This window comes from Pseudophryne corroboree, chromosome 1 (assembly GCF_028390025.1).
Source record: "Pseudophryne corroboree isolate aPseCor3 chromosome 1, aPseCor3.hap2, whole genome shotgun sequence".
In the NCBI taxonomy this organism is placed as follows: domain Eukaryota; kingdom Metazoa; phylum Chordata; class Amphibia; order Anura; family Myobatrachidae; genus Pseudophryne; species Pseudophryne corroboree.
Genome location: NC_086444.1, coordinates 298,846,146 through 298,871,314, shown reverse-complemented (window position 1 = coordinate 298,871,314; position 25,169 = coordinate 298,846,146). Strand labels below are relative to the sequence as shown.

At 46.8% G+C, this 25,169-nt stretch overlaps 1 protein-coding gene across 10 annotated transcripts in view; it reads left to right on the top strand.

Annotated features, from left to right (window-relative positions):
* Positions 1-25,169, top strand: part of ATXN2 (ataxin 2) — a 381,295-nt gene that overhangs the window by 67,226 nt on the left and 288,900 nt on the right. For all 10 annotated transcript variants that reach the window (XM_063964383.1, XM_063964388.1, XM_063964386.1 and 7 more), the window contains exon 2: positions 25,070-25,103. In XM_063964383.1, the coding sequence (XP_063820453.1) occupies positions 25,070-25,103 (34 nt within the window). The remainder of the gene's footprint in view (positions 1-25,069; positions 25,104-25,169) is intronic.

The following is a 25,169-nucleotide window of genomic DNA, read 5'->3' as shown; positions in this document are numbered from 1 at the left end:
AGGCCACAGGTGGACATGATGGCGTCCCGCCTCAACAAAAAGCTAAAAAGATATTGCGCCAGGTCAAGGGACCCTCAGGCGATAGCTGTGGACGCTCTAGTGACACCGTGGGTGTACCAGTCGGTTTATGTGTTCCCTCCTCTTCCTCTCATACCAAAGGTACTGAGGATTATAAGAAAGAGAGGAGTAAGAACTATACTCATCGTTCCGTATTGGCCAAGAAGAACTTGGTACCCGGAACTACAAGAAATGATCTCAGAGGACCCTTGGCCTCTGCCGCTCTCACAGGACCTGCTACAGCAGGGGCCCTGTCTGTTCCAAGACTTACCGCGGCTGCGTTTGACGGCATGGCGGTTGAACGCCGGATCCTAATGGAAAAGGGCATTCCAGATGAAGTGATTCCTACGCTGATTAAAGCTAGGAAGGATGTGACAGCAAAACATTATCACCGCATATGGCGAAAATGTTGCTTGGTGTGAGGCCAGGAAGGCCCCAACAGAGGAATTTCAGCTGGGTCGATTTCTGCACTTCCTACAGTCAGGAGTGACTATGGGCCTAAAATTGGGATCCATTAAAGTCCAGATTTCGGCCCTGTCTATTTTCTTTAAAAAAGAACTGGCTTCACTGCCTGAAGTTCAGACGTTTGTTAAGGGAGTGCTGCATATTCAGCCCCCTTTTGTGCCTCCAGTGGCACCTTGGGATCTTAACGTTGTGTTGGATTTCCTGAAATCCCACTGGTTTGAGCCACTTAAGACCGTGGAGCTAAAGTATCTCTCGTGGAAAGTGGTCATGTTATTGGCCTTGGCTTCGGCTAGGCGTGTGTCAGAATTGGCGGCTTTGTCCTGTAAAAGCCCATATCTGATTTTCCATATGGACAGGGCAGAATTGAGGACTCGTCCCCAATTTCTCCCAAAGGTGGTATCAGCGTTTCATTTGAACCAACCTATTGTGGTGCCTGCGGCTACTCGGGGCTTGGAGGATTCCAAGTTGCTGGACGTAGTCCGGGCCCTGAAAATCTATGTTTCCAGGACGGCTAGAGTCAGGAAAACCGACTCGCTGTTTATCCTGCATGCACCCAACAAGCTGGGTGCTCCTGCTTCTAAGCAGACTATTTCTCGCTGGATCTGTAGCACGATTCAACTTGCACATTCTGCGGCTGGACTGCCGCATCCTAAATCAGTAAAAGCCCATTCCACGAGGAAGGTGGGCTCTTCTTGGGCGGCTGCCCGAGGGGTCTCTGCTTTACAACTTTGCCGAGCTGCTACTTGGTCGGGATCAAACACTTTTGCAAAATTCTACAAGTTTGATACCCTGGCTGAGGAGGACGTTGAGTTTGCTCATTCGGTGCTGCAGAGTCATCCGCACTCTCCCGCCCGTTTGGGAGCTTTGGTATAATCCCCATGGTCCTTACGGAGTACCCAGCATCCACTAGGACGTCAGAGAAAATAAGCATTTACTCACCGGTAATTCTATTTCTCGTAGTCCGTAGTGGATGCTTGGAGCCCGTCCCAAGTGCGGACTTTCTGCAATACATGTATATAGTTATTGCTTAACTAAAGGGTTATTGTTGAGCCATCTGTTAAATGAGGCTCAGTTGTTGTTCATACTGTTAACTGGGTATAGTTATCACAAGTTGTACAGTGTGGCTGGTATGAGTCTTACCCTGGATTCCAAATCCTTTCCTAGTAATGTCAGCTCTTCCGGGCACAGTTTCCCTAACTGAGGTCTGGAGGAGGGGCATAGAGGGAGGAGCCAGTGCACACCAGATATAGTACCTAATCTTTTATTTAAGAGTGCCCAGTCTCCTGCGGAGCCCGTCTATTCCCCATGGTCCTTACGGAGTACCCAGCATCCACTACGGACTACGAGAAATAGAATTACCGGTGAGTAAATTCTTATTTTTTTTTTTTGCTCTTAATAGTTCCGGTTATTTCTACAGGTTTGACTTTTTGAGCTCTGTCGTCCCTACCTCCTACTTTACCTCCCCTTCTAGCTTCCTTCTTTTTCTGGGGTTGTGGTTTTTTTTTTTTTTCTTTCTCTTCTTTCCTCTCGTTATTGTTCTCATTCTTCCTTTCTTTTACTTTCTCTCACAGTTTATCTCTCATTTTTCTAATATACATTAAAACTGCATTGCTTTTCACAATGTTCATGTATCGTGTTCTACATTGTCTTTGGGGAGAATTCAAATGTTATCGCCCCCGAGCTCCAGTCTAGAGTGACGGGAGATTGCAGGAGGGGATATTCATTTGATGCCCCTATCCCTCTTATTACGCATTACTGTTGGGTTTAGCAGTGTAAAACTAATGGGCGCGATCGGGAAAAGTGCTGTTTGGGCACCCAAACGGATCACTTTTCAAACACCCGGTGGGTGCGAGCTGAAATGTAGACTCCGTCAGCCGATCGTGTCCCGAATGGAGCTAGATTTGAATATCTCTGTTCAGCGCCTTCTAATGGCTGCTGGCGTCAGGAATATTTAAATCTCGCCCAAAGTATCATTATTTAAAATTTGCATGGTTATGTACGAAGCTTTGCAGTAACATTTTCCCCTCCCCCAAAAATATGGTTGATCAAGGTTTCTAATACATGATAAATGTTTTAATGAAAACATTATTGCAATAAAAAACCTGGTTTAATCCAAACAAAGCTCCTTTTTTTTTTTTTTTTTTTTTAAATACAACCCTGCTTCTTCAGTTTAATTTCCGACATTGGCCGGTATTCAGTTGATTTATTGTGCCCGATCTCCCGTCTAAAGTGATAATCAGTTGTCCCCCATTATTGCACTCATAATTGTCAGCTTTAGCTGCATAAAGCACCACAGCCAGACTAAGGTAATGGGCGTGAAAGCGAAAAAGTCCTATTTGGGTACACAAACTGAGCACATTTGAGCTTGCCACCCTGCCATAGACAAAGCGCCTCGATTGTGAGAAGGGTTATTGTTCTGACCAGGATTAAAGTTGTAAAAACACATACATTTAAGGTATTGGTACACACTAAGTGATATATCGTACACATCATGTAGTATGTACCTCTGCGATTCCCCTGTTCCCTGGGTGGTCACATCCGATGTGTGGATGCTGCGGATGACTACATGCAGTATCGTACTGCATGTGACGATACATTGTGCGATAAATTGTGCAGTGTGTATGGTGTACATCTTGTTACTTCGTTGGCTTGGACACACATAGTTTAGTCTGTACCCATCCTTAGGAATATCAGAATTACGTAACCCCTCCCCAAAAGAAAAAAAAAATACAGTGGAAATGCTAGTGATCAAAGTCAAATCTACCCTGGAGCAATTTGCCCAGACCCTGGGGGATACATAACCAACCCTTTAGAAGACATTAGTCGGCGGGTCATCCACCGCCATTGGGTCATTCCATATTAAATCAACTCAAAAAAACATAAAAATGTTACCCTCTCCGATTTTTATGAAATTTGGTGTACCAGTGGGATGGGGGGAAAACTAATCTGCACCAAATTTCAACATCATAGGTTGGATATTTTTGGAGGTGGAGCCATTTAAAAATGAACAAAATATGCAATTTTACTGCCGCGGGGGTCTTTTCGTTTGCCTGTAACTTAAGTTCTAATTAAAACAGAGAGATGAAATTAGTGTCATTTTGAAGCTTATGACTAGATCTTTTCATTTCAATTATTGTTATAGCATTATCCCATGGGAATCCCGAAGTGAAATTTGGTACATGTTTAAATGAAATATGGGAGAACTCATAAAAAATAAATAAAAATAAATTATACAAAAAAATAAAATAAAAATATCCCTATTTTAAAAAATTGAGGTCAAAGGTTATTAAACTTTTTTTTAGTAGTACCTTACTAAATTAAAATTGAAGTGAAAAGATCTAGTCATAAATTTCAAAATGATACTAATTTCATCTGTCTTAATTAGAACTCAAGTTACAGGCAAACGAAAAGACCCCCGCGGCAGTAAAATTGCATATTCTGTTCATTTTTAAATGGCTCCACCTCCAAAAATATTCAACCTATGATGATGATATTTGGTGTAAATTAGTTTCTCGTCAGACCTAACAAGCACAGCAAATTTCATTGAAATCTGTGATGGTCATGAAAACGGCTGTGTTGATTTGATATGGAATGATCCCATTCTGGTAAGATACCATATAGTGTTTTTTTTACACTATTATGGATCTGCTTTCTGGTGGAAAGTGGTAAGGTATCAATGTATGGTTCCCATATAGGGGTATATTCAATTGAAGTCTGATCCATTCCGACATTCATTTGTCGGAATGGATCCGACCTGGGCTATGAAATGCATTCTCAATTCGACTTCGAATTGAGATGCGGGAGCTTAGACACGGGTGGCGAGGTCTCGCTTGCTGGAGCCGGGTGGACGCTGCTGTGAGCGGCGACTGTGACATCCTCCGGCGCTGCTCTCCCCATCTGGCTGCCCGCAGCTCTCCCTGTCACTGCTCCCGCATCTCACCTCGACTTTTTTTTTAAAGTCGAATTGAGATGGGCGAAAACCTGTATGTTTTGGCCCCGTTTACGACACAAGCACGTGGATTAGCAGCTATTCCGCCGATGCACGTGCTATTCGACAAGTTGAATTCCTCGACTTGTCGAATAATTTGGGGTTAGATTGAATAGGTTGGAACTCCTTCCGACCTAAAAAAGTAGACAGACAGCAGCTTTCGGCTTCAATTGAATATACCCCATAGTATGCTTCAACTCAAACCAAAGACTTTCTCGCAAGGGGTAACTGAAACCTACAGAGGCGCGAGTTGGTGGAGTGATGTGTGTGTGTGTGCGTGGTTGGTCCTATTTAAAAGCAATTTCTCTGACGTCCTAGTGGATGCTGGGAACTCCGTAAGGACCATGGGGAATAGACGGGCTCCGCAGGAGACTGGGCACTCTAAAAGAAAGATTAGGTACTATCTGGTGTGCACTGGCTCCTCCCTCTATGCCCCTCCTCCAGACGTCAGTTAGAATCTGTGCCCGGCCAGAGCTGGGTGCTCCTAGTGGGCTCTCCTGAGCTTGCTAGAAAAGAAAGTATTTGTTAGGTTTTTTTATTTTCAGTGAGATCTGCTGGCAACAGACTCAATGCTACGTGGGACTGAGGGGAGAGAAGCAAACCTACCTGCGTGCAGCTAGCTTGTGCTTCTTAGGCTACTGGACACCATTAGCTCCAGAGGGTTCGAACACAGGGCCTGACCTCGATCGTCTGTTCCCGGAGCCGCGCCGCCGTTCTCCTTGCAGAGCCAGAAGACAGAAGAAGAAGCAGCGATGAAATCGGCGGCAGAAAACTCCTGTCTTCATTAAGGTAGCGCACAGCACTGCAGCTGTGCGCCATTGCTCCCACAGCACACCACACACTCCGGTCACTGTAGGGTGCTGGGGGGGGGCGCCCTGGGCAGCAATTATAATACCTTTTGGCAAAAATACACATAATACAGTCCGTTAACTGTATATGTGTAAAAACCCCCGCCATTAAGTTACAGAAAACGCAGGACAGAAGCCCGCCGCTGAGAGGGCGGGGCCTTCTTCCTCAGCACACCAGCGCCATTTTCCCTTCACAGCTCCGCTGGAAGCATGCTCCCCAGGCTCTCCCCTGCAGTATCCAGGTACAAGACGGGTTAAAAAGAGAGGGAGGGTACATAAATTTAGGCGCAAATCGATACAGACAAGCAGCTATTGGGAAAATCACTTATTAGCAGTGTAAATCCCTGTGTTATATAGCGCTGTGGTGTGTGCTGGCATACTCTCTCTCTCTGTCTCCCCAAAGGACTTTGTGGGGTCCTGTCCTCAGTCTGAGCATTCCCTGTGTGTGTGCGGTGTGTCGGTACGGCTGTGTCGACATGTTTGATGAGGAGGGTTACATGGAGGCGGAGCAGAGGCAGATAAGTGTGGTGTCGCCCCCGACGGGGCCGACACCTGATTGGATGGATATGTGGAAGGTCTTAACCGACAGTGTCAACTCCTTACATAAAAGGTTCGATGACGCAGCAGCCTTGGGACAGCCGGGGTCTCAGCCCGCGCCTGCCCAGGCGACTCAGAAGCCGTCAGGGGCTCCTAAACGCCCGCTAGCTCTGATGGTAGACACAGATGTCGACACGGAGTCTGACTTCAGTGTAGATGAGGATGAGACAAAAGGCCATCCGATACATGATTATTGCAATGAAAGATGTATTACACATTTCTGAGAGTAACCCGGTTAATACCAAGAGGGTTTATATGTTTGGGGAGAAAAAGCAGCCAGTGACTTTTCCCCCATCTGATGAATTAAATGATTTGTGTGAAGAAGCATGGAGTTCCCCTGATAAGAAACTAGTGATTTCTAAGAGGTTACTGATGGCGTACCCTTTCCCGCCAACGGATAGGTTACGTTGGGACACATCCCCTAGGGTGGACAAGGCGCTAACACGCTTATCTAAAAGGGTGGCACTGCCGTCTCAGGATACGGCCGCCCTAAAGGATCCTGCGGATAGAAAGCAGGAAGCTATCCTGAAGTCTGTGTATACACACTCTGGTACTCTACTGAGACCTGCTATTGCTTCAGCCTGGATGTGTAGTGCTGCAGCAGCATGGACTGATACCCTGTCAGACAACATTGATTCCCTCGACAGGGATACTGTTTTGCTAACCATCGAACATATAAAAGACGTCGTCTTATATATGCGGGATGCACAGAGGGACATTTGCCTGCTGGCATCTAGAATTAATGCAATGTCCATTTCTGCCTGGAGAGTATTATGGACTCGGCAGTGGACAGGTGATGCTGATTCTAAAATACACATGGAGGTTTTGCCTTATAAGGGTGAGGAATTGTTTGGGGACGGTCTCTCGGACCTCGTATCCACAGCAACTGCTGGGAAGTCGACTTTTTTACCTCAGGTTCCCTCACAGCCTAAGAAAGCACCGTATTATCAAATGCAGTCCTTTCGGCCTCAGAAAGGCAAGCGGGTCAGAGGAGCATCCTTTCTGGCCAGAGGCAAGGGTAGAGGAAAGAAGCTGCACCAGGCAGCCAGTTCCCAGGAACAAAAATCCTCCCCTGCTTCCACTAAGTCCACCGCATGACGTTGGGGCTCCACAGGCGGAGCCAGGTGCGGTGGGGGCGCGTCTCCGAAACTTCAGCAACCAGTGGGTTCGCTCACAAGTGGATCTCTGGGCTGTACAAATTGTATCTCAGGGATACAAGCTGGAGTTCGAGGCGACTCCCCCTCGCCGTTACCTCAAATCAGCCTTGCCAGCTGCTCCCAGGGAAAGGGAGGTAGTACTGGCGGCAATTCACAAGCTGTACCTCCAGCAGGTGATAATCAAGGTCCCCCTCCTTCAACAGGGCAGGGGTTACTATTTCACAATGTTTGTGGTACCGAAACCGGACGGTTCGGTGAGACCCATCCTGAATTTAAAATCCTTGAACACTTATATAAGGAAGTTCAAGTTCAAAATGGAATCGCTCAGGGCGGTTATTGCAAGCCTGGAAGAGGGGGATTTTATGGTGTCGCTGGACATCAAGGATGCTTACTTGCATGTCCCCATTTACCCACCTCACCAGGAATACCTCAGGTTTGTGGTACAGGACTGTCATTACCAATTCCAGATGTTGCCGTTTGGTCTCTCCACGGCACCGAGAATATTTACCAAGGTAATGGGCGAAATGATGATACTCCTTCGGAAGAAGGGAGTTATAATTATCCCGTACTTGGACGATCTCCTCATAAAGGCGAGGTCCAGAGAGCAGTTGTTGGTCAGTGTAGCACTCTCTCAGGAAGTGTTGCAACAGCATGGCTGGATTCTGAATATCCCAAAGTCGCAGCTGATTCCTGCGACGCGTCTGCTTTTCCTGGGCATGATTCTGGACACAGAGCAGAAGAAGGTGTTTCTCCCGGTGGAGAAGGCCCAGGAATTGTCATCTCTGGTCAGGGACCTCCTGAAACCAAAACAGGTGTCGGTGCATCACTGCACGCGAGTCCTGGGAAAGATGGTAGCTTTTTACGAAGCAATTCCCTTCGGCAGGTTCCATGCAAGGATCTTTCAGTGGGATCTGTTGGACAAATGGTCCGTATCGCATCTTCAGATGCATCGGTTGATCACCCTGTCCCCAAGGGCCAGGGTGTCTCTGCTGTGGTGGCTGCAGAGTACTCATCTTCTCGAGGGCCGCAGGTTCGGCATACAGGACTGGGTCCTGGTGACCACGGATGCAAGCCTCCGAGGATGGGGGGCAGTCACTCAGGGAAGAAACTTCCAAGGACAGTGGTCAAGTCTGGAGACTTCACTACACATAAATATACTGGAACTAAGGGCCATTTACAACGCCCTGAGTCAAGCAGAGCCCCTGCTTCAAAACCACCCAGTACTGATTCAGTCAGACAACATCACGGCGGTCGCCCCATGTAAACCGCCAGGGCGGCACGAGAAGCAGGATGGCTATGGCAGAAGCCACAAGGATTCTTCGATGGGCGGAGAATCACGTGCTAGCACTGTCAGCAGTGTTCATTCCGGGAGTGAACAACTGGGAAGCAGACTTCCTCAGCAGGCACGACCTCCACCCGGGAGAGTGGGGACTTCATCAAGAAGTCTTCACACAGATTGTAAATCGCTGGGAACTGCCACAGGTGGACATGATGGCGTCCCGCCTCAACAAAAAGCTAAAAAAATATTGCGCCAGGTCAAGGGACCCTCAGGCGATAGCTGTGGACGCACTAGTGACACCGTGGGTGTACCAGTCGGTTTATGTGTTCCCTCCTCTTCCTCTCATACCCAAGGTGCTGAGGATAGTAAGAAAGAGAGGAGTAAGAACTATACTCATCGTTCCGGATTGGCCAAGAAGAACTTGGTACCCAGAACTACAAGAAATGATCTCAGAGGACCCATGGCCTCTGTCTCTCAGACAGGACCTGTTACAGCAGGGGCCCTGTCTGTTCCAAGACTTACCGCGCCTGCGTTTGACGGCATGGCAGTTGAACGCCAGATCCTATCGGAAAAGGGCATTCCAGATGAAGTGATTCCTACGCTGATAAAAGCTAGGAAGGATGTGACTGTAAAACATTATCACCGCATATGGCGGAAATATGTTGCTTGGTGTGAGGCCAAGAAGGCCCCAACTGAGGAATTCCAGCTGGGTCGATTTCTGCACTTCCTACAGTCTGGGGTGTCTATGGGCCTAAAATTGGGTCCATAAAGGCCCAGATTTCGGCCCTATCTATTTTCTTTCAAAAAGAACTGGCTTCACTGCCTGAAGTTCAGACGTTTGTTAAGGGAGTGCTGCATATTCAGCCCCCTTTTGTGCCTCCAGTGGCACCTTGGGATCTTAACGTTGTGTTGGATTTCCTGAAATCACACTGGTTTGAGCCACTTAAGACCGTGGAGCTAAAGTATCTCACGTGGAAAGTGGTCATGCTGTTGGCCTTAGCTTCGGCTAGGCGTGTGTCAGAATTTGCGGCTTTGTCATGTAAAAGCCCATATCTGATCTTCCATATGGACAGGGCAGAATTGAGTACTCGTCCCCAATTTCTCCCAAAGGTGGTATCAGCGTTTCATTTGAACCAACCTATTGTGGTGCCTGCGGCTACTCGGGACTTGGAGGATTCCAAGTTGCTGGACGTAGTCCGGGCTTTGAAAATTTATGTTTCCAGGACGGCTGGAGTCAGAAAAACTGACTTGCTATTTATCCTGCATGCACCCAACAAGCTGGGTGCTCCTGCTTCAAAGCAAACTATTGCTCGCTGGATCTGTTGCACGATTCAGCTGGCACATTCTGCGGCTGGACTGCCGCATCCTAAATCGGTAAAAGCCCATTCCACAAGGAAGGTGGGTTCTTCTTGGGCGGTTGCCCGAGGGGTCTCGGCTTTACAGCTTTGCCGAGCTGCTACTTGGTCGGGTTCATATACATTTGCTAAATTCTACAAGTTTGATACCCTGGCTGAGGAGGACCTTGAGTTTGCTCATTCGGTGCTGCAGAGTCATCCGCACTCTCCCGCCCGTTTGGGAGCTTTGGTATAATCCCCATGGTCCTTACGGAGTTCCCAGCATCCACTAGGACGTCAGAGAAAATAAGACTTTACTCACCGGTAATTCTATTTCTCGTAGTCCGTAGTGGATGCTGGGCGCCCGTCCCAAGTGCGGACTCTCTGCAATACGTGTATATAGTTATTGCTTAACTAAGGGTTATTGTTATGAGCCATCCGTTTAGTGAGGCTCAGTTCTTGTTCATACTGTTAACTGGGTATGGTTATCACAAGTTGTACGGTGTGATTGGTGTGGCTGGTATGAGTCTTACCCTGGATTCCAAATCCTTTCCTTGTTGTGTCAGCTCTTCCGGGCACAGTTTCCCTAACTGAGGTCTGGAGGAGTGGGACAGAGGGAGGAGCCAGTGCACACCAGATAGTAGCTAATCTTTCTTTTAGAGTGCCCAGTCTCCTGCGGAGCCCGTCTATTCCCCATGGTCCTTACGGAGTTCCCAGCATCCACTACGGACTACGAGAAATAGAATTACCGGTGAGTAAATTCTTATTTCTCTGACGTCCTAAGTGGATGCTGGGACTCCGTAAGGACCATGGGGAATAGCGGCTCCGCAGGAGAGTGGGCACAACTATAAAGAAAGCTTTAGGTCTAACTGGTGTACACTGGCTCCTCCCACTATGACCCTCCTCCAGACTTCAGTTAGAATCTTGTGCCCGGCTGAGCTGGATGCACACTAGGGGCTCTCCTGAGCTCCTAGAAAGAAAGTATATTTTAGGTTTTTTATTTTACAGTGAGATCTGCTGGCAACAGACTCACTGCAGCGAGGGACTAAGGGGAGAAGAAGCGAACCTACCTAACTGGTGGTAGCTTGGGCTTCTTAGGCTACTGGACACCATTAGCTCCAGAGGGATCGAACACAGGACCCGACCTCGATCGTTCGGTCCCGGAGCCGCGCCGCCGGCCCCCTTACAGAGCCAGAAGCAAGAAGTGTTCCGGAAGACCTCTGTCTTCAACAAGGTAGCGCACAGCACTGCAGCTGTGCGCCATTGCTCCTCATGCACACCTCACACTCCGGTCACTGATGGGTGCTGGCCAGAATTCCAGAAAAAGCGGGAGAAGTCCGCCGGAAAAGGGGCGGGGCCATCTCCCTCAGCACATTGGCGCCATTTTCCCCTCACAGCTCCGCTGGAAGGACGCTCCCTGGCTCTCCCCTGCAGTGTCAAGCTACAGAAGGGTAAAAAAGAGAGGGGGGGCACTAAATTTAGGCGCAGTATATATATACACTCATTTATAGTGGGATCCCTGTGTTATATAGCGCTCTGGTGTGTGCTGGCATACTCTCTCTCTGTCTCCCCAAAGGGCTTTGTGGGGTCCTGTCCTCTGTTAGAGCATTCCCTGTGTGTATGCGGTGTGTCGGTACGGCTGTGTCGACATGTTTGAGGAGGCTTATGTGGAGGCGGAGCAGATGCCGATAAATGTGATGTCACCCCCTGCGGGGTCGACACCTGAGTGGATGGTTCTGTGGAAGGAATTACGCGACAGTGTCGACTCCTTGCATAAAAGGTTTGACGACATACCAAATATGGGACAGCCGGCTTCTCAGCCTGTGCCTGCCCAGGCGTCTCAAAAGCCATCAGGGGCTCTAAAACACCCGCTACCTCAGATGGCAGACACATATGTCGACACGGATACTGACTCCAGTGTCGACGACGATGAGACTAATGTATCTTCCAATAGGGCCACACGTTATATGATTGAGGCAATGAAAAATGTGTTGCTTATTTCTGATGTTACCTCGGGTACCACAAAAAAGGGTATTATGTTTGGAGAGAAAAAACTACCAGTTGTTTTTCCTCCATCTGAGGAATTAAATGAAGTGTGTGAAGAAGCGTGGGCTTCCCCCGATAAGAAACTGGTAATTTCTAAGAGGTTACTAATGGCGTACCCTTTCCCGCCAGAGGATAGGTCACGTTGGGAAACATCCCCTAGGGTGGATAAAGCGCTCACACGCTTGTTAAAGAAGGTGGCACTACCGTCTCCGAATACGGCCGCCCTGAAGGAATCTGCTGATAGAAAGCAGGAGGCTATCCTGAAGTCTATATATACACACACAGGTGTTATACTGAGACCAGCTATTGCTTCAGCATGGATGTGCAGTGCTGCAGCTGCGTGGTCAGATTCCCTGTCGGAAAATATTGATACCCTAGACAGGGACACTATATATTGCTAACAGTAGAGCATATTAAAGACGCACTCTTATACATGAGGGATGCACAGAGGAATATTTGCCGGCTGGCATCTAAAATAAGTGCAATGTCCATTTCTGCCAGGAGAGGGTTATGGACTCGGCAGTGGACAGGAGATGCAGATTCTAAAAGGCACATGGAAGTTTTGCCTTATAAGGGTGAGGAGTTATTCGGGGATGGTCTCTCGGACCTCGTTTCCACAGCAACAGCTGGGAAGTCTACATTTTTACCCCATGTTCCCTCACAGCTAAAGAAAGCACCGTATTATCAGGTACAGTCCTTTCGGCCCAATAAGGGCAAGCGGGTTAAAGGCGCGTCCTTTCTGCCCAGAGGTAGAGGGAAAAAGCTGCAGCATACAGCCAGTTCCCAGGAGCAAAAGTCCTCCCCCGCTTCCTCTAAGTCCACAGCATAACGCTGGGGCTCCACAGGCGGAGCCAGGTACGTTGGGGGCCCGTCTCAAAAATTTCAGCGATCAGTGGGCTCGCTCACGGGTGGATCCCTGGATCTTTCAAGTAGTATCTCAGGGGTACAAGCTGGAATTCGAGACGTCTCCCCCCCGCCGTTTCCTCAAATCTGCCTTGCCAACAACTCCCTCAGGCAGGGAGGCAGTGTTAGAGCAATTCACAAGCTGTATTCCCAGCAGGTGATAGTAAAGGTGCCCCTACTTCAACAAGGACAGGGTTACTATTCCACAATGTTTGTGGTACCGAAACCGGACGGTTCGGTGAGACCCATTTTAAATTTGAAATCCTTGAACACATATATAAAAAAATTCAAGTTCAAGATGGAATCGCTCAAGGCGGTTATTGCAAGCCTGGACGAGGGGGATTACATGGTATCACTGGACATCAAGGATGCTTACCTGCATGTCCCCATTTACCATCCTCACCAGGAGTACCTCCGATTTGTGGTACAGGATTGTCATTACCAATTCCAGACGTTGCCGTTCGGTCTATCCACGGCTCCGAGGGTCTTTACCAAGGTAATGGCCGAAATGATGATACTCCTTCGAAAGGAGTTTTAATTATCCCGTACTTGGACGATCTCCTGATAAAGGCGAGGTCCAGGGAGCAGTTGTTTGTCGGGGTAGCACTATCTCGGGAGGTGCTACAACAGCACGGCTGGATTCTAAATATTCCAAAGTCACAGCTGGTCCCTACGACACGTCTACTGTTCCTGGGGATGGTTCTGGACACAGAACAGAAAAAAGTGTTTCTCCCGGAGGAGAAGGCCAAGGAGCTGTCATCTCTAGTCAGAGGCCTCCTAAAACCAAAACAGGTGTCGGTGCATCACTGCACCCGGATCCTGGGAAAGATGGTAGCTTCCTACGAAGCAATTCCATTCGGCAGGTTCCATGCAAGAACCTTTCAGTGGGACCTGTTGGACAAGTGGTCCGGATCGCATCTTCAGATGCATCGGCTGATAACCCTGTCTCCAAGGACCAGGGTGTCTCTGCTGTGGTGGCTGCAGAGTGCTCATCTTCAAGAGGGCCGCAGATTCGGCATACAGGACTGGGTCCTGGTGACCACGGATGCCAGCCTTCGAGGCTGGGGGGCAGTCACACAGGGAAGAAACTTCCAAGGACTATGGTGAAGTCAGGAGACTTCACTGCACATAAATATTCTGGAGCTGAGGGCCATTTACAATGCCCTAAGTCAGGCAAAACCCCTGCTTCAAAACCAGCCGGTACTGATCCAGTCAGACAACATCACGGCGGTCGCCCATGTAAACCGACAGGGCGGCACGAGAAGCAGGACGGCGATGGCAGAAGCCACAAGGATTCTCCGATGGGCGGAAAATCACGTGTTAGCACTGTCAGCAGTGTTCATTCCGGGAGTGGACCACTGGGAAGCAGACTTCCTCAGCAGGCACGACCTCCACCCGGGAAAGTGGGGACTTCATCCAGAAGTCTTCCAACTGATTGTAAACCGTTGGGAAAGGCCACAGGTGGACATGATGGCGTCCCGCCTAAACAAAAAGCTAGAAAGATATTGCACCAGGTCAAGAGACCCGCAGGCGATAGCTGTGGACGCTCTAGTGACACCGTGGGTGTACCGGTCGGTTTATGTGTTCCCTCCTCTTCCTCTCATACCAAAGGTACTGAGGATAATAAGGAGAAGAGGAGTAAGTACTATACTCATTGTTCAGGATTGGCCAAGAAGAGCTTGGTACCCGGAACTTCAAGAAATGATGTCAGAGGACCCATGGCCTCTGCCGCTCAGACAGGACCTGCTGCAATAGGGGCCCTGTCTGTTCCAAGACTTACCGCGGCTGCGTTTGACGGCATAGCGGTTGAACACTGGATCCTGAAGGAAAAGGGCATTCCTGAGGAAGTCATTCCTACGCTGATTAAAGCTAGGAAAGAAGTAACCGCAAACCATTATCACCGCATATGGCGAAAATATGTTGCGTGGTGTGAGGCCAGGAAGGCCCCAACGGAGGAATTTCAGCTGGGCCGTTTTCTGCACTTCCTACAGTCAGGGTTGACTATGGGCCTAAAGTTGGGTTCCATTAAGGTCCAGATTTCGGCTCTATCGATTTTCTTCCAGAGAGAACTGGCTTCACTACCTGAGGTTCAGACTTTTGTTAAGGGAGTGCTGCATATTCAGCCCCCTTTTGTGCCTCCAGTGGCACCTTGGGATCTCAACGTGGTGTTGGATTTCCTAAAGTCACATTGGTTTGAGCCACTTAAAACTGTGGAATTGAAGTATCTCACGTGGAAAGTGGTCATGTTGTTGGCCTTGGCTTCGGCCAGGCGTGTATCAGAATTGGCGGCTTTGTCATGTAAAAGCCCTTATCTGATTTTCCATATGGATAGGGCAGAATTGAGGACTCGTCCCCAGTTTCTTCCTAAAGTGGTATCTGCTTTTCATCTGAACCAACCTATCGTGGTGGCTGCGGCTACTACAGACTTGAAGGCTTCCAAGTTGTTGGACGTAGTCAGGGCCCTGAAAATCTATGTTTCCAGGACAGCTGGAGTCAGAAAGACTAACTCGCTATTTATCCTGTATGCGCCCAACAAGTTGGGTGCACCTGCTTCAAAGCAGACTATTGCTCGCTGGATCTGTAGTACGATTCAGCTTGCACATTCTGCGGCTGGACTGCCGCATCCTAAATCAGTGAAAGCCCATTCCACGAGGAAGGTGGGCTCTTCTTGGGCGGCTGCCCGAGGGGTCTCGGCTTTACAACTTTGCCGAGCAGCTACTTGGTCGGGGTCAAACACATTTGCTAAATTCTACAAGTTTGACATCCTGGCTGAGGAGGACCTAGAGTTTGCCCATTCGGTGCTGCAGAGTCATCCGCACTCTCCCGCCCGTTTGGGAGCTTTGGTATAATCCCCATGGTCCTTACGGAGTCCCAGCATCCACTAGGACGTTAGAGAAAATAAGAATTTACTCACCGGTAATTCTATTTCTCGTAGTCCGTAGTGGATGCTGGGCGCCCATCCCAAGTGCGGATTGTCTGCAATACTTGTATATAGTTATTGTTTAACTAAAGGGTTATTGTTGAGCCATCTGTTGAGAGGCTCCGTTGTTGTCATACTGTTAACTGGGTATTGTATCACGAGTTATACGGTGTGATTGGTGTGGCTGGTATGAGTCTTACCCGGGATTCAAAATCCTTCCTTATTGTGTCAGCTCTTCCGGGCACAGTATCCTAACTGAAGTCTGGAGGAGGGTCATAGTGGGAGGAGCCAGTGCACACCAGTTAGACCTAAAGCTTTCTTTATAGTTGTGCCCAGTCTCCTGCGGAGCCGCTATTCCCCATGGTCCTTACGGAGTCCCAGCATCCACTACGGACTACGAGAAATAGAATTACCGGTGAGTAAATTCTTATTTTTAATAGTCTTCTAGCAAATAGAACTGTTAATATTTTTCAGGTCAGTTTGGGTTAATAGGTTATTGTTTCAGGGGGCTACATTATGAAGTGTTGAAACCATGTCCAATGTTGCTGCTAAATTTGTAAATTACATGCAAGATTAGCAGTTTTGGACATTTTATAAGTATTTGCTAATGGATGTGTAATAGCTGCTACCAGTTACATTATAATTCCCAGAGCGTGAGGACGGCAGGTGCCAGTCATAAAGAGTGCTATGTAGCAGTTGAAATCCCTACGATGCCATACTCCTGTTTCATTGATAGAAACAATAGATCATGTTTATGTTTTTGGTCCTAAGAAAATTGGCAATAAAGCAACATCTGTATAGTGCATAAATGATCCATCTTAAATTCCCCAGTGGCAGGTTTAAAACATTTCTGAATTATAATCTGTCTGCCATACTGCAGTGTCATTTGTATTAATTTCTGTTTGCACAAATTGTATTTACTTTATTGCTTTGTTAGATTTTTCAGCACTCTTAGGGGCATATGCAATTGCGGTTGAATTCCCGAAAATGTCGAAAAACGGGACATTTTCGCCAAAAAAAAAAATTTGACAATGCAATTCAGTACTTTTCGCCAAAAAAACGGACTTTCCACATTCGACATTTGTCAAATTCGACATTTCTGCAATGGTACAAATGCAGGAATTCAACAAAAGTATATTCAATTGAAGATTGTAAATTCGACAACAGTGCTTTTAGACAGTAAATTAGTCATTTTTAATCCGCCACACTTTGCTGGCGGAATCTAATAAAAAAAATGTAAAAACATGTTTTTTTTTTTAGTGTTTTTTTTTTTAATGGTAATAGCATATCTATTTATATTAGAAGGGATTAGGTACTTGGTTTGTCTATTTTGGAGGCACAAGTATTTATATATTTTTAAAAATCTTATTTTTTTTAATTTTTTTTATGGAATGGTAAAAATCTGAAGAAAAAAAAATGCGTGGGGTCCCCCCTCCTAAGCATAACCAGCCTCGGGCTCTTCGAGCCGGTCCTAGTTCTAAAAATCCGGGGAAAAAACTGACATGGGATCCCCCGTATTTTTAAAACCAGCACCGGGCTTTGCGCCTGGTGCAAAAAATACGGGGGACAAAAAGCGTAGGGGTCCCCCGTATTTTTTACACCAGCATCGGGCTCCACTAGCTGGGTAGATAATGCCACAGCCGGGGGTCACTTTTATACAGCGCCCTGCGGCCGTGGCATTAAATACGCAACTAGTCACCCCTGGCCGGGGTACCCTGGTACCCTTCGATCAAGGGGTCCCCCCCCTCCAGCCACCCAAGGGCCAGGGGTGAAGCCCGAGGCTGTCCTCCCCCCCCCCCCCCCCCCCAATCCAAGGGCTGCGGATGGGGGGCTAATAGCCTTTGGAAAAATGAAAGAATATTGTTTTTTCCAGTAGTACTACAAGTCCCAGCAAGCCTCCCCCGCAAGCTGGTACTTGGAGAACCACAAGTACCAGCATGCGGGAGAAAAACGTGCCCGCTGGTACCTGTAGTTCTACTGGAAAAAAATACCCAAATAAAAACAGGACACGCACACCGTGACAGTAAAACTTTATTTCACACATGTCGACACACATACTTACCTATGTCACACGCCGACCTCTGTCCACTTGTCCAAGTAGAATCCACGGTGTACCTGAAAATAAAATTATACTCACCTGATCCAGTGTCCTGTGGTCTTTTATTATAATCCACGTACTTGGAAAAAAAAAAAAACGAACACCCGGACCAGGCGGACTGAAAGGGGTCCCATGTTTACACATGGGACCCCTTTCCCCGAATGCAGAGACCCCCCGTGACTCCTGTCACAGAAAGGTCCCTTCAGCCAATCAGGAAGCGCCACTTCGTGGCACTCTCCTGATTGGCTGTATGCGCGTCTGAGCTGGCAGACAGCGCATCGCACAGCGCCCTCCATTAGTTTCAATGGTGGGAACTTGGCGGTCAGCGGTGGGGTTACCCGCGGGTGTTCGTTTTTTTTTTTTGCCAAGTACGTGGATTATAATAAAAGACCACAGGACCTCGGATCAGGTGAGTATAATTTTATTCACAGGTACCCCGGATCGTCGGCGACATTGGAGACGTGGCAGTCGGCGGGTCAACATAGGTAAGTATGTGTGTCAGCATGTATGAAATAAACTTTTACTTTCACGGTGTCTGTGTCCTGTTTTTATTTGGGTATTTCCCCAGTAGAACTACAGGTACCAGCGGGCCCGTTTTTCTCCCGCATGCTGGTACTTGTGGTTCTCGAAGTACCAGCTTGCGGGGGAGGATTGCTGGGACTTGTAGTACTACTGGAAAAAACAATATTTTTTCATTTTTCCAAAGGCTATCAGCCCCCCATCCGCAGCCCTTGGATGGGGGGGGACAGCCTCTGGCTTCACCCCTGGCCCTTGGGTGGCTGGAGGGGGGGGACCCCTTGATTGAAGGGGTCCCCACTCCTCCAGGGTACCCGGCCAGGGGTGACTAGTTGCGTATTTAATGCCACGGCCGCAGGGCGCTGTATAAAAGTGACCCCCGGCTGTGGCATTATCTACCCAGCTAGTGGAGCCCGATGCTGGTGTAAAAAATACGGGGGATCCCTACTATTTTTGTCCCCCGTATTTTTTGCACCAGGCGCAGAGCCCGGTGCTGGTTTTAAAAATATGGGGGATCCCCTGTCAGTTTTTTCCCCCGGATTTTTAGAACCAGGACCGGCTCGAAGAGTCTGAGGCTGGTTATGCTTAGGAGGGGGGACCCTACGCAATTTTTTTTGTTTTTTTTTTTACCGTTTTTACCGTTTTTTAAAACATTTTTTAAAATCTAATCAAAATCCGTCAAATCGGCCGTTTTTCGACAGCGGGACTGTCGAATCCGTTTTTTATTGAATATGTTGAACTCCGGCAGCCACCTGCCGGAATTCGACGGTCGAATTGTGTCGAATTAAAAAACGGGTAAAAAATTGCAGCGATTCGCCGGCAATTGCATATACCCCTTAGGGTGTGTACACACGGTGAGATATTTTCTTTCGATTTTGACTATATAGTCAAGATCGCAAGAAAAGTTAGTGCAGATCGCAAGGTGAAAGTCACCTTGCGATCCCGATGCGCGGTCCTGCCAGGTCGGCATCGCAAGAAAAGATAGACTGTGCAGGCAAGTCAATCCTTGCTAGATCGGTGTACTATCTAGTTCATCTCACATGTCAATGACATCTCGCATAAGCCCAAATCTCTCATAAGCCAAAACCGTAAGCACACATAGTCCATAGCTCAGATTTTGACTAACTTTTCTTAAGATATCTGGGCTCCGGGGAGTTCAAGGGAAATTGCAAGTAAAAATCAGGCATAGCAAGGACCTCACCGTGTGTACACACCCTTACATTTTTAGAGATTTTACCTTTTAAATAAATACATTTGTTTTGGGAAAGCACTAAAGAGCTGCTATTTAAAAATGTCTTCTGCTATCCCCTCTCCAACAGTGGAAGGTGTCTTCATGAGGAAGAAGGTAATCTAATGGGATGATTCACCAAACTTTATTCAATAAGTGGAGTTTGCTATTCTTTGTCAGGCCACAGGTGGAAGAAGGAGAACTTTAAAAGTCACCTTACACATACTCAAACCCCTTTCAGACATAGCGAGAATCTCACGTTTTTGCTGAGGCTCATCCAAACTACCGGTGTCTCACTTACGTCTGAACGGCACCAACCTGGGATTTTTCCTGGGATGTGACAACCCAGGTTATGTGTGAATGAATTTTTACTCCCGGGTCACCCATAGATGATCTTGATTGGCCAGCCATGGCTGCCAAAACCCGGACTTGGAGACTCTCTCTAAGCGTAGACACCCCCATGCCGGGTACTGATCTGTGTTGCAGTTCCCCCTTTGGTTGAGGCTCTGTGGTGTGTCAGTGTTCCCTATCACAGATGTGTGGATCCAGGGGATATTAGTCACTGCGGTGCTGATCTAGGACTGAGCACAGGAATGTGGGGACTGGCACAGGTGATCACTGTGGGAAACACACACAGGACAGGATCTCTGCTTGCATCCAGTCTCTCTCCAATGTCGCCATTGCAGCAGGCAGTGCTGTATGAAGCAATGGGAGGGGCACTGCTCTGCCCTGGATGTGCCATTCCTGTCAGGATCAAACATGACTACCCGCCAGGGCACATGTTGACTGCTGCAGGCAGGTCTTAAGTACTGGTGGTGTGTGTGTGTGTGTGTGTGTGTGTGTGTGTATATGAGTGTGACATGAGAGCATCCTCACAGCTCTGGCTTGTAGAATGCCATGGCAGCCCCGGCTTATGTCTGAAAGAGGTCCACCCGGGAATATCCCAGGTCTCTGGTGTAGTGTGAAAGGGGGTCTCCAGCAAAATGTAAAATTTTGCTGAAGTGAAAAACCCATAGTCTAATCAGGGAGTTTCCTGGGTCGTATGTCTGAAAGTCCTTTTTAAGAGGTGTAGCTTCCAGTAGAATACTTGGCAAGATGTTCGCTCTGGCCCCTAGCGACAGATGTGCTACAGGCTTCTTTAGCAATATGCTCTGGATGGTCAGTCACAATGAGTAAAAGGAGTTATAGGCTATTTCTGTGCAATCCCTTTTCGCTACAATATCATTTAAGCCATAATTTCAAATATGTAGCGTTATGTATTACTGATTCTGTGTTTGTAGCCCATTTCCTACTGCGATAAACCCAGGGGTAACGTGTGTTATCCCATAGGTTCTGGGCTAAGGGCCCCGTGCTATGTGTCAATGCGCTTGTGGGGGATCCTGTCAAGAGACAGATGCCGGAATCCTGCCATGTAACGGAATGGGAGCACCAAAATCCCATCAGGGAACACAATCCCGGTGCTTGTGTGCGTGTGAAGGTTAGGCTGTGCATTCTGGGTTCTGGGGATGGGGGTTAGGGTGAGGCATCGCCGGTTAGGCTTTGGGGAGGGGGGTGTTGGAGTATGCTGCAAACAGGGAGGGATAGCGGTCCATTGGGGAAAGGGGAGTATATCCATCCCAACCCACTTGCAGTAAGAGCTAAAAGTCCTACTTACCATGTATGTGTTCGCACTTAATGAGGGTGTGAGCAGACACCCACAGTAAAGGGCATCTTGTGGGATATGCAGTTGGGTCCATAAATATTGGGACATCGACACAATACTCATATTTTGGGCTCTGTACACCACCACAATGGATTTGAAATTAAACAAACAAGATGTGCTTTAACTGCAGACTTTCCGCTTTAACTTGAGGGTATTTACATCCAAATCAGGTGAACGGTGTAGTTATTAAAAAGGTTTCTATATGTGCCTCCCACTTTTTAAGGGACCAAAAGTAACGGGACACTTGACTCAAAAGCTATTTCATGGACAGGAGTGGGCTATTCCCTCGTTATTTCATCATCAATTAAGCAGGTAAAAGGTCTGGAGTAGATTCCAGGTGTGACATTTGCATTTGGAATCGGTTTCTGTTGACTCTCAATATGAGATCCAAAGAGCTACCACTATCAGTGAAGCAAGCCATCAATAGGCTGAAAAATCAAAACAAACCCATCCGAGATAGCAAAAACATTACTTGTGGCCAAATCAACTGTATGGAACATTCTTAAAAAGAGAGAATGTACCGGAGAGCTCAGCAACACCAAAAGACCCGAAGACCACGGAAAACAACTGTGGTGGATGACAGAGGAATTATTTCCCTGGTGAAGAAAAACGCCTGCACAACAGTTGCCCAGATCAAGAACACTGTCCAGGACGTAGGTGTATATGTGTCAAAATCAAGAGAAGACTTCACAAGAGTGAATACAGAGGGTTCGCCACAAGATGTAAACCATTGGTGAGCCACAAAAACAGGAAGTCCAGATTAGAGTTGCCAAACAACATCTAAAAAAGCCTTTACAGTTCTGGAACAACATCCTATGGACAGATGAGACAAAGATCAACTTGTGCCAGAGTGATGGGAAGAGAAGAGTATGGAGAAGGAAAGGAACTGCTCATGATCCAAAACATACCACCTCATCAGTGAAGCATGGTGGTGGTAGTGTCATAGGGTGAGCATGTATGGCTGCCAATGGAACTGGTTCCCTTGTATTTATTGATAATGTGACTGACAAAAGCAGCAGGGTGAATTCTGAAGTGTATCGGGCAATATTATCTGCTCATATTCAGTCAAATGCTTCAGAACTCATTGGGCGGTGCTTCACAGTGCAGATGGACAATGACCTGAAGCATACTGCGAAAGCAACCAAAGAGTTGTTGATGTCTATGCCTTTCAGACTTCAGGCTGTAATTGACTGCAAAGGATTTGCAACAAAGTATTAAAAAGTGAAAGTTTTGATTTAGGATTGTTTAGATTGTCCCATTACTTCTGGTCACTTAAAAAGTGGGAGGCACATATAGGAGGATATTCAAATGTTTGAAAAGTCAGTTGGGTGTTTTTTCCTGTCTATTAGATAGGAAAAAACAGACACCCAACTGACTTTTCAAACATTTGAATATCCCCCATAGAAACCGTTGTAATTCCTACACCGTTCTGCTGATTTGGATGTAAATACCCTCAAATTAAAGCGGAAAGTCTGCAGTTAAAGCACATCTTATTTGTTTTATTTCAAATCATATTATACAACCTACGAAGAACCTAGCAATCTGGGGAACCATTATGTAACAGGTAGCATCTATCCTTGTGTATCAATGCCTATTTCCCTATAGATTGTAAGCTTGCGAGCAGGGCCTTCCTACCGCTATGTCTGTCTGTCTTTGCGCAGTTTTTTCTATACCTGCTGTTCTAATTGTAAAGCGCAACGGAATATGCTGCGCTATATAAGAAACTGCTGCGCTATATAAGAAACGGCTAACTGCTAATAAATACAAATAAATAAATATAATCCACTGTGGTGGTGTATAGAGCCCAAAATATGAGAATTGTGTCGATGTCCCAATATTTATGGACCTGACTGTATCTTGTAGACCTTGTGCTGCTGATGTTGTTGTGTCCGTCTCCCCCCCCCCCCCCCCCCCCCCCCCATATCCCCACAGATATTTTGTCATAGCATCCAGGGCTCAAATGTTCTTTGTTACCTTTCTTACCTTTCTTTCATTTTATTTCCTTGAATTCTGTGGCTATATGGTGCTTGCAGACTCTGGTGCTGAATTTTGGGTAGATGAATTGTTCATTTTTAAATGGTCATTTAAGGAGGAATTCTGTTTTTTTTAATAAAGTCACAATAAATGGACACCCATTGTTGTAATTCATTGTTTTGGGCGCCCCTTTAATTGTCACATTTATCGTGCTCAATTAGACGTAAAGTAGCAAAAACTGACTGAAGTAATCGGTGTGATGGGGAAAGTGCTGTTTGGGCCCCTAAACGGCTGCTTTTTCCCCATTTCAGCTCACCACCTCCGGTGGGTACGAACAGAAACATGTCTGCTGCGGCTAATGAGCGTCTGATAGGAGCAACAATTGAATAGCTCCAGTAGATGCCCATTAGCTTAGAGTCATATTGGAGAAAAGTTCTACATATATATATATATATATATTATAATATAGTTATGCTTTATATTAAAGTTTTTGATAACCATAACCGCAATGTCAGTTACACATTTTTAAGAGCACAAATTAAAATCATTTGTTCCTATCCTTCTCTGCAAACGGGAGCTTTAAATAGTTTTTAGGTGCTCTAATGCATCGGTTTTGACACACGGGGGAATTCAAACATTTGCGCCGGTGGCTGTTTGTTTTGGGTGCCCAACGGAGCAATTCAATTGTTGCTCTGTTCGGGCAAGAACAGCTGCCGGTGGTAGCATTTTTGCTTGCAGCCCCCTCTGCTGGTGAACAGAAATGTGCAAAAGTAATCCCATTTGGGCACTCTGATAACTCTTTTCTTGTCACGTTCAACGTTTTAGTCGGGCTTAGCCAGTTTGTGACTAATCCTGGCACCGCAGGGAGTGATCAGCGCTCAAAAAAAAAAAAACCAAACAGAACAATTGAATAGTGCCTCCTGATTTCCCATTACTTTATACTGGAGATCAGGCGCGCATGAACATTTGAATTGTCCCCAAAAAACATTTGGTACCCAAAAGCCTGACCTTTAAGCGGGTTTGTGCTCCCCACCTTAGGATGGGTACGAGCAGAAATAATGGGTGCCTGTCTGCAAAACAATCGAATTTCCCCCTTTTAAATGCACAGTAAATGTTTGGTTTAATTGCCTATTTATAACGAGAGCGATATCCCCAGCCAACTCTTCCTGTGGCAGATGTGTTCAGTATGCTGGGTGTAGAAATTTGAAGAACCGCTAAAAGCAGCATTTAATCTCAGACTGTCTTACTGCTGAATAATCATGAAACAACTGAAGTGTTTATACTTGGCTAATTATTTCCATCATGCTCCTTCACACTTTAACAGCTTTCCATATTAGGCAGGAGGTGTTTCTAACAAAACAGATACAGAGTGAGTGGCAGCTTGGCAGTCTATTGTAGGTCACCTCACTGTTTCTGCTGTCCAAAAGAAAATTAAGCTTAATGTACAATGTAACTTCAAAATTAAAACGTGTAACACTAGCAACTGTTTTCTGTAGTATAAATGTATACGGTATTTATCATAAACACCCCGTCTGTAGGTCTATCACATATGTTCACACCTGTTGACATTTTGGGTGGAATTCAATTGTTTTTTACACAACACTGGTTATTGAACACCTGACATTGCAATTCAGTTGTTTTGAGCACCCATTCATTATTGCTCTAGTCGCGACTGTAAGATGAAAGCAACTTAACCTGTCTAAAGTACTGGTTAGTGCGTTCAAACTATGGACTCATAGCACATTTCTGCTCACCTCCTTAGGAGGCTGTGAGCAGAAATGTGGGCATCTGCATTATTTGCGCCTGAGTAACAATTGAATTGCCCTTTTGGCTTCCCATTAATTATCACCGTGTAAAAACAGTTGATTCCCCCCCCCCCTCCCCCTCCCCCTCCAACAACTCCCACTTTTTCTGCTTGTGAAACTAACAGGTTTCATTTTTTTATTTGTATTTTCAGAGGGCGTAGCAGTGGAAAAGGACCTCCTCAGTCTGTAAGTTACAATCCCTATCCATTTTAACCTTTTAAAACTGCTTTTTTAGACACATTTTGCAATACA